A 12,560-nucleotide genomic window follows, 5' to 3' on the forward strand; every position below is an offset into this window, starting at 1 on the left:
TGCATCAAAGGTCCAGAAAGTGTACTAACAAAGTCAGTTTTTTTACGAGGAGGTTTTGTTTGGGGCCCAGCAATCCCAGAGCTTTAAAGAGCCAATATGGAGGGGGAGGAGATGTTACCCTCCCATGCTCCGATGTGACCCTTGCATCCAGAGACTCTCTGGAAGGCCTGGAGGTAGAAATCTCTCACAGCCAACCTCACCACATTGGATGTTGAATGCTTCTAATGAAGGCCCAGAATCATTTGGACTGTATCAAAAGTAAACAACGAAGCATCCTTGCAGACAAAAAGGCCACCCTCAAAGCATATCCTGCAGACACCCAAGCACACAGATACAAAGTATTTATTATATGTTCAAAGTCTTCTGGAATGTTACAAGGAGTCTCTACTGTTGAATATTGAGGGTGGACTTTTTGTACTATACAGACCACTGGAAAACCTGTTGTTGTTATGTGCCTTCAAGTCGATTACGTCTTATTGCGACCCTGTGAATCAGTGACCTCCAAGAGCATCTGTCATGAACCGCCCTGTTCAGATCTTGTAAGTTCAGGTCTGTGGCTTCCTTTATGGAATCAATCCATCTCTTGGTTGACCTTCCTCTTTTTCTACTCCCTGCTATTTTCCCCAGCATTATTGTCTTTTCTAGCGAATCATGTCTTCTTTATGTGTCCAAAGTATGATAACCTCTGTTTCATCATTTTGGCTTCTAGGGACAGTTCTGGTTTAATTTGTTCTAACACCCAATTATTTGTCTTTTTCACAGTCCATGGTATGCGCAAAGCTCTCCTCCAACACCACATTTCAAATGAGTTGATTTTTCTCTTACCTGCTTTTTTCACTGTCCAACTTTCACATCCATACATAGAGATTGGGAATACCATGGTCTGAATGATCCTGACGTTAGTGTGATACATCTTTGCATTTTTCTAGTTCTCTCATAGCAGCCCTCCCCAGTCCCAGCTTTCTTCTGATTTCTTGACTATTGTCTCCATTTTGGTTAATGACTGTGCCGAGGTATTGATAATCCTTGACAAGTTCAATGGCATTGCAAAAGATTTGATGTCAGGGATTGTTGTGGATGGAGGAAGAACCAGTAGGGAAGGAAAGATACTTCTGGGAGGTTTAGCCAAGGGCAGCTCTCCTGACTGTGCTGGGATCACTATGGTGGGATAGGGAGGAGTTTAAAGACTCCAGTCCCCAGAGATCCTGATGTGCCATGGACCCAAACTAAGACTCCTTGGAGGCACAGTCCTCTGATGACAGGAGCCCTGAGGAGTAGATGGATCTACTCCCTGGTCTGTCCCATGTGGAGTCATGGACACCAGAGCCCACACCAGAGCCCACATCTTCTCCCCTAAACCCCAAGCAGACCCCTCTGCCATCAGACTCCAATGACTGGTCCACAGATTCCTTGGAGGATCGGGAAACCTGTGAGAAGCCATCCCCACAGCTTGGATGTGGAGGAAGGCACTGCCCCTTGAATTGGCCACATGGAGCATTTGGGGGGGAAGGGTTCAAGGCAAGGAATACCAAGCCTAGGCTATGAAGATCTGCTAGGATGCTCCAGGACACTGCTGAGGCATCTTGCATGCTCTGCCTCGGCTGCAGGATCACCAATTCTAGTCCCGCAACCCACATTTTGGTCCCTGTTCCAAGGTTCTGATCCTGTCTGCCTGGAACTGCTGACCTCCCCCTTGCTTAAATTCTACACTGTACTGTACCCTGCCTTGGGATCAAACTGTGATGAAAGGTAGATAAAAATATTTTGAATAACTAAAATAAAACAACATATGCAAATCAGCCAAGGTTGGCTTTCCCAAAGGGGTACCAATGCCCTATTAGTAACACTAACAAACATTTACAACTGCTTCAGTGCAAGCGTCTCCAACATTTTTGGGTTCAGAACCCACCTTTCATCTCAATGTGCAACTTGAGCCCAGTTTTAATTTTTAAAAATGTTAAACTACCTACTTTCTTTTTCTATCATACACGTCTACATTTTAGTCATTATCTCTCTCACAGGAATGCTGAAAATGGGAGTTTTGTTTGAGTGGGGTGGCAGGGGGGTATGGTGAGGTCTCTAAGAGAATTCTTAATTTAATTTAATTTAATTTCAGTTCCCAGGGTTCCAATGGGAACAGCCATGACAGTTAAGCTAGTATACAGCTGGAGCCCTACTCTTTCACTTCCTTTGTACCCCATCTTTCTAGTCCTCCTTTAAAAAACAGACAAAAGTGTTTTCCATGCTATTGCTGTGATCCACCTTAAGTTGGGTCCAGACATGTCCAGCTAAAGACACCCCCAGACTCTTCACATAAATGATCTTGCTGTACAACAGCCCTAAATGGTACATCAATATTATTATCCCCAAATTGCTGTTGAGGGGGAGGGGACAGTGGCCAAGAGAGAACCTTCCTTGCCTCTGGTCAGTTACTACTGAGTCCGCGGCCGAGGTGAAACTTTCCCTCGGGGCTGGGCAAGGTACAACTTGCTCTCAGTCACGGAAGAATGTGCCACTAAGCACATGCAGCCTGGCTTCTGATGCAAATGTGGTATTATCTGTGAAGTAAAAGCTGTGTACGTGGGAAAGCCCCCAGTCCTCACTAAGTGACCCTCTCCTTTCTGCTTAAGCTTTCCAACCTTTCCCAACTGGGATGTAGGCTGGCGGGGTGGGGGATCAGTAGCTGTCCCTCTTCCAATATATATGAGTACAAAGAGATTCACTTTCCACTAATCTGTCTGGAGAGTTCCATCATTCACTCCTTGTCACTGCCTCAGCCAAGCATATGTTATTGATGGAACTCAGCAATTGCTAACAGGTGGTGCCAGAATTGGAGCTCTAGAAGCATGGTAGGAAGCATCATCCTAATGTATCATTTGCTGATAAAAATGGATCTCCCCCACAAGCCACCTTCAGTCACTCTTTAATACTAGTCTGAAGCTCATCTTTGGCCAGTTACAGAGCAAAGCCAGTGACCAGTCAATGCATCATGAATTATTAACCTGCCAAAGTGGATGTGAGGCAAGGCTCCAGGGTGCTCTTGCCAACTCATTCTCACCAATTCCCAACAACTAAAAACAGAAATAAGGCCTGTTCTCAAAGCCTCTGCCCACAAAGTTCCTACAACTTTACCCATAATGCAAGGGAAAGGCAAGATAGTTGGGCTTCAGACCTGGACATGGGACTGAAACAGCCTTGGTGGATGATATGAGGAGAGCGTTGGATAGGGGTGAATGCACCTTCCTCATCCTCCTGGACCTCTCAGCGGCTTTTGATACCGTTGACCACGGTATCCTGTTGGACCACCTGGAGGGATTAGGCATAGGGGGCACTGTTTTGCAGCGGTTCCGTTCCTTCCTCTCTGATAGGCACCAAAGAGTAGCATTGGGGGATTTATTTATTTATTTAATTCAACTTTTATACCGCCCATAGCAAAGCTCTCTGGGCGGTGAACATCTGGGATGAGGTTTTGGATCCTTGGCCTCTCACTTGTGGGGTGCCGCAGGGTTCCATCCTCTCCCCGATGCTATTTAACATCTATATAAAGCCGCTGGGGGCTATCATCAGGAGATTTGGGCTGCAGTGTCACCAATATGCGGATGACACGCAGCTCTATCTCTCATTTAAATCTTCACCGAGGTTGGTTGTAGAAACCCTATCCAAGTGCCTGGAGTCGGTGAGTGGCTGGATGGGAAGGAATAAGCTGAACCCTGACAAAACCGAGGTACTGTTCGTGGGAGACAAGGGAAGGTTAGGGGATTTGGACCTGGTGCTCAGTGGGGTACAACTGCCCCTAAAAGACCAGGTCTGCAGCCTCGGGATCATTCTTGATTCCCAACTGTCCATGGAAGCTCAGGTTTCAGCTGTGAGCCGGGCAGCGCTGTATCAACTCCATCTGACATGGAGGCTGTGCCCCTACCTTCCCAGTCACCTGCTCCCATCAGTGGTACATGCCGTGGTCTCCTCTTGCCTAGACTACTGTAATGCGCTCTACGTGGGGATACCCTTGAAAACGGTCTGGAAGCTGCAACTGGTACAGAACGCGGCGGCGCGCCTGATTAAAGGCAGCCGCCGGCAAGATCACATCACTCCAGTGCTAAAAGAGTTGCACTGGTTACCAGTTGCTTGCTGGGCCCAATTCAAGGTGTTGGTTTTGACCTTTAAAACCCTATACGGTTTCGGCCCAGTCTATCTGAAGGAGCGACTCCAGCATCATCAGCTATGCCGTCCAACAAGATCAGCCTCAAAAGACCTTCTCTCCGTCCCATCAGTCAAAACAGCCAGACTGGTGAGGACTAGAGAGAGGGCTTTTTCAATTGTGGCCCCCACCCTGTGGAACTCCCTCCTAAATTATCTCCGCCATGCCCCTTCTATGATGAGTTTCCGCCGGGCCGTGAAGACCTGGCTCTTCAGGCAGGCTTTTGGGGTGGACTAGATTTTATTATCTTGTGTCCAGATTTTTAATGTTGATTGTATCTGTATGCTTATTTTGTACGTCGCCCAGAGTGGCTGGATAGCCAGCCAGATGGGCGACTAAGAAATTCAATAAATAAAAAATAAACAATAAATAAATGAGCTAAATTGAGCAAATGGCAAAGGGTCTGGTCTCCTAGGGTAAGCAAGGATTGCTTCCAGCTGACCAGTCAGACAAATGCTACCAAAGTTGCCTCTTTTTTATTTTCTTTTAAAGACGAGTTAGTGTTCATGATGGCAAGGGTGGATTATGTCAGTATTAGCACAGATTTATCCTATTGTAAATAAAGAGCAAAGGGATCTGAGATGTGTCCTGCCACCTTAACATTTTGATTAAGTTCTGTCACTCGATTAAAGAAATCTCAGTCACTTAAAAAAAAAAACAGAAAAGGAAATCTTGTCCTAAGATGGTGTTTGCCATTTGTAAAATATGCTGGAGTGCCAGCGAGCTAATAGAAACAGTCTTGCTGAAGATGTTTGTTGGCTGTGTCTGTCCAGCCATATACAGTAGGGCCCCACTCATACGGCAGGTTATGTTTCAGGCCCCCGCCGAAAAGCGAAAACTGCTGGAAAGTAGGGCCCTACTGTATTCCAGCCGCCGCACTCCAGCTGACAGCGATCAGCTATAGCGCACGATCAGCTGTAGCGTGGGGAGCTCCGGCCACCGATCTCCAGCTGACAGCGCTCCTGCACTACAGCTGATCGCTGTCAACTGGAGATCGGTGGCCGGAGCTCCCCACGCTACAGCTGATCGTGCGCTATAGCTGATCGCTGTCAGCTGGAGTGCGGCGGCTGGAATACAGTAGGGCCCTACTTTCCAGCAGTTTTCGCTTTTCGGCGGGGGCCTGAAACATAACCTGCCGTATGAGTGGGGCCCTACTGTATATGGCTGGACAGACACAGCCAACAAACATCTTCAGCAAGACTGTTTCTATTAGCTCGCTGGCACCCCAGCAGCATTCCCTAATGCAGTTTTCCCCAAGCTGGTGCCCTCCAGATGTTTTGCAGCACAATGCTGGCCGAGGCCAAAGAGTGTTGGAAACCAAAACAGCTCTGCTGGCTGGGGCTGATTAGCGTTTGCAGTCCAAAACACCAGGTTGGGGAAGGCTGGCCCTAATCTGTCCAGAATAGCCAACACAAGATATAGACACTCCGTGTTGGCACTTGAATGAACAGGAAACTCAGACAGGGAGATGGAATTCCCATACATCAAAGCAGCCCTGAAATCATAGATATTTATCTCCAGGTCACCTTCCACCTGAAATGCCAGATTGGTGCTGATTCCAACTCCCGCGACGTGCGCTATGCAAGGCTGATGTCCGTCTGAGGTGCCACAAGTCAGCATCAGCTGGATCAGCAAACAGCCTCAGCGGTTCATTCAACACACCATCTGTGCCAGGGGAGGCATTGATGAACGGCACCAAGAGGTGGCAGGGATGGCAATCCCTTTTCCTAAGCAACCAGTTTCATGGAAGGGGAAAGCGTAGCTGCAGAGGCACACACCCCGAATATTCAGCAGCCTGCCCAGAAGATGGCTGAACTGGGGAAGCGGACGTGACCTGAGACACAAGGAGAAATTAGCAGCTGTGCCAAACCCACATGGTTCAATGCAACAGAAATGCCACTAAGCATCAAGAGGCATCGCCTGGGGGCTGTGAGCCAGGCTCCTCCCCCCTCCTGCCTCTATCTCCTACAGCAGGTGAACCACAGGGTGTGCATGTGACATAGTGTCTCCCACAATCAACCCCAGAATGAGATCTGGAGAGGCAGCAAAGCTGCACAAAGCCCAAGGGACTGTGAGCACACAGAAAACCACCAGGAAGGCTAGGCTGGGATTTGGAAGGCACCAGACAGTGCAAATAATAATATTTTTTAAAAACTAGCAAGTTGGGGGAAATTTTCCAGCCTAGCCTTCTTTCCAGTACGCTGGTTTTCTATCCTCAGGGAAAGTAAGGTCTTCTGCAGCGCCGCCCCTAGGCACCAGGAAGGGGGGCAGTTGCCCCGGGGCCCGCGCTTTGGGGGCCCCCGCGCTTGGCGATGAGAAGCTGGGCTGCGGCGGGGTTTTTTCTTTTAAGCCATGCAGTCTCGCCAGACGCTTCCCGCTCTTGGGGAATCTCCCGCTCTTCGGCTGCGTGCCTGAGCGGTTTTTCCCCTCTCCGCTCATCCGCTGTGAAGCGGGTGTGCGTGAGGCTTTTAGGTGGGAGGTTTGAATCCCCTGCCTGAGTGGCTTCCTTGTGCTGCCTGTCACCCGCTCATCAGCTGTGCAGTTTAAAGGCAGCACTTGCAAGCTTATTCTGGGCGGGAGGTTTGAAAGAGAGAAAGAATGTGGGGGGGCCCCCAACTATGCTTTTGCCCCAGGCCGCGCACAGGCTAAGGGAGGGCCTGGTCTTCTGTTTTGGGGGGGGGCAGCCCTCCATCGCTGGCATGGAGTGTCCAGCCTGTACCAAAGAGACACAGTCGTGTGTGTGTGTGTGTGTCCTCCTTTTCCTTCTGAAGGCAGTACTGGACTTGTGTGTTAGGACAGTGAATTTCTGCACCTTTCTCTCTTTTGCTCCAAAGTCCTAGTAGGTAGATTTTTTTTTTTAGGGGTGAAGAGGAGAGCTTTCCAAACCATGGAACACTCCAAGTCTCCTCCTCTCTGATGAGCTTTAACTAGATTTTTTTAAAAAAATATTATCTATCCTATGGATTGCTTGCCATAATTGTGAATGGTACATTTCCCCACTGGAATGAACAACAGCCACTCACTTACATGGAAGAAAGTTCAGGGGTGACCTCAGGGCCATTTCACCTGCTGGTTACTCCTAGGGAGCCCCTCTCTCCCCGTGGAGAGGTCAGTCTCCTCCTCTCTGCATTGCCACACCCCTTCATCTGCATAGCCCCACCCCTTTGTCTGCATAGCCCCACCCCTTCGTCTGCATTAGTTCTGCTAATCTGAGTTCTGCTTCTTCATATCATTTATACAATTGTAATCCAAGACAGCTTCTTGCTCATCTTTGCACGGCTTGCCTCAACCTGGCGCCCTCCAGAGATTTTGGACTCTAATGGTTGTGCTGGCTGCAGCTGATGGGGGTTGGAGTCCAAAACATCTGGAGGGTGCCAGGTTGGCAAAGGCTGCCCCAAGGAAAAAACCCACATATGCACTCGACACATGTTCCAAGAAGAATCAGGGGCAAAACTGCACAAAGAGTTTAACACAAGTTGCCTCCCCACAGCCCCTCACTGCCAAGCACAGGTGGCAGATTCTTCCTTCTGGAGCCCAACAATGAGCTGACCCTCAAATGCCTTTTCCTGCCTAGCGGTACCTCAGTTGATGCAAGGAGAGCTCTTGCTCAGCAGAGCCAACCATCTCCTCCTTCCCTTAGTGCTGTCTGGCAGCAGCTGAGGAGATGGGCTATGCCCTGCCAGACAGCCTTTACTGTTTCCTTCCTGTTGGCTGCTGGCAGCAAGCAGCTGATGGGGCCTCTACAAGGCAAGAAGTGACAGCCACACATGGATGGGGAGGGGGGAGGATAGTCAGGCAGGCCCCTCCACCGGCCAGTGGAAGGGGCATATTAGAGGGATGTCAGTGAGTGTGATGAGAACCCCAAAACACATGTGGGGCCCTCCATATTGCTGTAATTTTTGCAGGTCTATTTTGCAACTTGTCATTGATACAGTCATTGTGCATTAGTGGTGGATTCGTACTGGACGGTCCACACATCATTCCACTTCATTAGTTGTTCTGTGAACCTTCCCCAACGTTATTGCATTATTGCCATATCTGGAGGGGCAAACTATGGCACAACTAAAGCGGGACAAACAGCAACAACCACCCAGAACATTGTGGTATGAAAAGTTATAGGAGTTCAGCAGGAAGTTACGGGAGGAGCATTGACTGGAAACAACGCAATACATCCACCCTGAAACCTTTGCAGGTGCAAACAGTATTGAAAGAAGGATAATAATGATAAAAATAAAATAAAATTTTATTTGTGAGTCGCCTATCTGGCCGAATTAATGGCCACTCTAGGCGATGTACAATGACACAATAGAATACAATATATAGATCAAAACAATAATCAATAATCAATCTAAAACCAATTTCCAATCAATAACATCATAAAAACTAATCCACCCCAGAAATCTTGTAGGCCTGCCTGAATAGCCAGGTCTTCAAGGATCGGCGGAAGCCCATCAGGGCGGGGGCATGTCGAAGGTCAAAAGGAAGGGAATTCCAGAGGGTGGGGGCCACAATCGAAAATGCCCTCTCTGGTGTATAACCTCCCTGATACTGTCATGAGCACCAATCATCATGAATGCACAATGAAAAGGACGTCTGGAGTGGTCCTAATAGCTAAAAAAGGCAAAGTCCTCTGAGGTATGGATCCCTGCCACCCTGAAAAAGAGGTCTGTGGTGGGTGTCATATACCCCCACATATTATAGGATAAAATGTGTTTAGCAAAACACACATTGAAATAAAACATGTACTTAAATACATATTTTGTGATAAACACAAATGTTCCTGCCAACTTTAAAAAGTTAATGAAATGCAGAAAACAGACTTATGCAAACGCATGTGAAATTAACACACAGTGGAAAGAGACTGATCTCTCCATCCCTATTGCCAGAAGAAGAAATTGCTGAATTCACTAGTTAGTTATTTTGCAGAATTTATTTGGTTAAGCTAAAGACGGGATGCAGTTACAACCAGTGAAAATTCTGCTCAGCACCCTCCCTCTCAAATGTGGTGGTAAGGGTTACCTATGCATTTCCTCCCCTCCTCTATGGTGCTGGAGGAGAGGACACCAGGTGACTTGGACCCGGTTTTCAAGCAGCAAAGCCCAGGGCCTTTTCCTCTTGCACCATCAAGGTGGCTCACAGGCATTGCTGGCTTGTTTTTTCCTATCCTGCTGTGCCACCCCTATCATGGCTAGAGACAGTCAGCCCAGCCAGACCAAATGACCGAAGGAACCGGGAAAGGCTGGTTCTACGGGACTTGTTCAGTTCACTAGTTATATAAGTATTTATATACCATTATCTCACAAAATATCAGGGCAGTGTACAGCAACAAAAAACATTTTAAAGCAATACAGAACAGTCACTAAAATGATTTGACTATTCAAAAACCATTTTAAACAGGTACATAGGTCTGTCGGCACAAAAAAGTCTTTAACAGACGCCTGAAAGTCAAAAGTGAGGATGCCTGCCGAATCTCTGCTGAAAGAGTGTACAGGACTGGCAGGACTAAATGCCCAACTTCTGGCTGAGGTCAGTCAGGCCTCTGTAACATGAGGGACAACTAACAGTGCTCCTCTGGATGATCTCAGTGTTCGAATTGGGATATTAGGGCTCTCAGGCAGTGCTTAAGGTATCCTGGACCTAAGTTGTCCAGGGCTTTGTGTATCAACTCAAGAGCCATGAACGTCTTGCTCCAGGCTTCACTCTGAGCAGCTAGTTGTGGCAACACAATATTCTTCCCTTGTTCCACTCTGCCACTCTGGTCCGTGACTAGGCCTCCTGACTCTGCCCTAGATGGTGAGCACCTGCTGTGTCGGCCTCAGCCTCTGCAACGGATGGTCCCAGAACTAGACAGGTCCCAGGCCTGACACTTCACCACCACCCTCCCCTGATTCTCTTCCTGGTCCTGATAGGAGAGTGGGAGGGGCAAGCAAGCTTAGCCATAAGGAGAGTAACTCAGGAAACAGGGCCACACAGTTGGGCATTTGCTGGCATGGCTACACTGGCAGAAGGGCCCCTGCCCTGTCGATGCTGCTATTCTCACATTGCACGAAACACCTAAATGGTTTGTTTTCTATGCTCCGCCTCTCATGGGTTAAGAATGACCTGCCTGGGGCCGCCGTCTCAAAGCCTTCAGCCAGTACGGCCTGCAAGCAAAAGAAAAACATGTGACAGATTCCTTTTCTGTAGTGTTGCCTGAGCAGTTGGAAATCACAGCTGCACAGTCTTGCAACAAAGCAGAATCAGGAGTGTGCAGCTTCTCTTCCCCTGTCAATCACATGAAAATCCTTGATGCAGGTTCCCTGGGATACAAGGCATGGGCAGATGTCCTCACGCTGTGGAGCCATGCCAGCGAGCAACAACTCCTCCCAGCCCAGACAAGCATATGGCAGGTGGCTGGTTCTCCCCTGGCACTGAGGCGCCGTATGGCATCATTGTACGGGAACAAACCCTACTGATGTCATCCAGCCCAGTGGAGGTGGATCGTCTGGCTGCTTCAGCCCCATGGAGGAAAGATGGTCAGGGGAGGGGAAGGTCTTCCAAGGACAGTGATGGGCATTGCTGATTGGCAAACTGAACAGGGCAAAGCAACCTTTGCCAAACCTGATGCCCTCCAGATGTTTTGGGTGACAATTCCCATCAATCTCAGTTGGCGTGGCTGTGGGAGTTGTCATCTTAAACATCTGGAAGTCACCAGGTTGGCAAAGGCTGGGCCAAACTAATCTCTGTAACACCCTGGGATCCATGATGACCCACCCTTCAGTCAAATGGGATCACTATCACTACTCCAAAGTGTGGCTACTCAGTGGGAAGTGGACTCTCCAGGTTACATCTGTCACTCAGCAGCAGAGCAACTGCTGTGCGTGCACAAGGCCTGAAAGTCCGTCTTCAGAATCTATAGCAGCCAGGAAAGAGCTTTGCTGCCAGAGTTCTGCTGGTACATCACAGGTACTGCTGTGATGGATGGATCAGTGCTCTGACTCAGAGAAGGCAGTTTCCTGTGTGCAATGTGGAGAAGGCCACATGTGACTGCAGCAGTGGAGACTGCACTTTTCATACTGTCCCAGGTTCAATCCCCAGCAGACCTCTGTTAAGCAGACTGCCTGAGACCCTGGAACAGCCTTCCTCGACCTGGTTCCCCTCCCAGACCTTTTGGATTATAACTCCGATCGCTCTTGAACATCGCCCATGCTGGCTGTAGCTGATGATAATCACAGTACAAAACATCTATAGGGCATTGGGTTGCGGAAGGCTGCCCTGGAGATTTGCTGATTATCAAAGGAGGCAGGTCTGGGCTAAATGGGTGTGGGTGCCTCAGAGTCTGGCTGGATCAGAGAGGGGCCTTGATACTTGAGATTTGAGGTCTGAACCCAGAATCTTCTGCATGCAAAACACATGCCCCCTGCTACTAAACTCTGGCCTGATCCCCTTCAACACAGATGCCAGAGTGTTAATGAGATGGTGTTGGGAGCTTCTTGTTAGAGCAGAATAAACTCAGAATAAATACATAAATAAAATAAAATAAAATAAATAAAAAGCCCAAATGGATAAATAAATGTATTATTATAAGGAGAAGCACAAACAGGTCAGCTGTCTCTAGCAAAAATAATACCAAAACACACACATTCTCTCTTCCGTAACAAGAAAGGAAACCTGAAAGAAATCTGAGCCTTTCCTACCTTGACACCACGGATTCGAAACTCCGCCAGGGCCCGGCTCATCTTGGAAGCTGCTGTGGGGTGGTCTTTGCCATGAGCAATTACTTTCACCAGGAGGGAGTCATAGTGTGGGGAGATGATGGCCCCCTGGAAGGCAGAGGCGCTGTCCAGGCGGATCCCCATGCCCTCGCCACTCCGGAACACCTAGGGAAGGAGGAGGAGAGGTCCATAAAGAATGTCCTTGGAAAGTAATGCATACTGTTTGACTGATGGATGGATGTAGGCTTCCATTTCTGCCAGAAGTGATTATTCATAGTTTTATTCATGATTTAGATGTCAAATTTCCTGGCTCAAGAATAGGAAGCTCAGTAGCTCATAATGCTCACCTAAAATTCTTCCCTGGTTTTGATTTTAATCTGAGCTTGAGAAGTCAGGTCTCCTGGGAAAACTATGTCACCCATTGCTGCTGGAGCCTCGCTTGCAGCAGCCACAGCAACATGATGGGCACTGGTGTCTGTGTGTCTAATTCAGATAGATGCTTGAGCAATGCTGGAAATACCTCATTAAGGCATACGATGTGGGCATGTCCAGTGATATTTTCTTTTTGGCCTGAAGTTATTAACTTTGCATTGGCAAATCCTTGCATTTTGCAGATATCCATGCATTCTGAAATGACATTCTTGTTATATGGAGACTAATGGCAGGGC

The 12,560-nt window shown here is 48.2% G+C and overlaps 1 protein-coding gene across 10 annotated transcripts in view; it reads right to left on the reverse strand.

Moving 5' to 3' along the window:
• Positions 1–12,560, reverse strand: part of PC (pyruvate carboxylase) — a 328,935-nt gene that overhangs the window by 94,001 nt on the left and 222,374 nt on the right. For all 10 annotated transcript variants that reach the window (XM_061606807.1, XM_061606797.1, XM_061606799.1 and 7 more), the window contains one exon: positions 11,875–12,057. In XM_061606807.1, the coding sequence (XP_061462791.1) occupies positions 11,875–12,057 (183 nt within the window). The remainder of the gene's footprint in view (positions 1–11,874; positions 12,058–12,560) is intronic.

Source organism: Rhineura floridana, chromosome 22 (genome assembly GCF_030035675.1).
Source record: "Rhineura floridana isolate rRhiFlo1 chromosome 22, rRhiFlo1.hap2, whole genome shotgun sequence".
NCBI classification, from domain to species: Eukaryota; Metazoa; Chordata; class Lepidosauria; order Squamata; family Rhineuridae; genus Rhineura; species Rhineura floridana.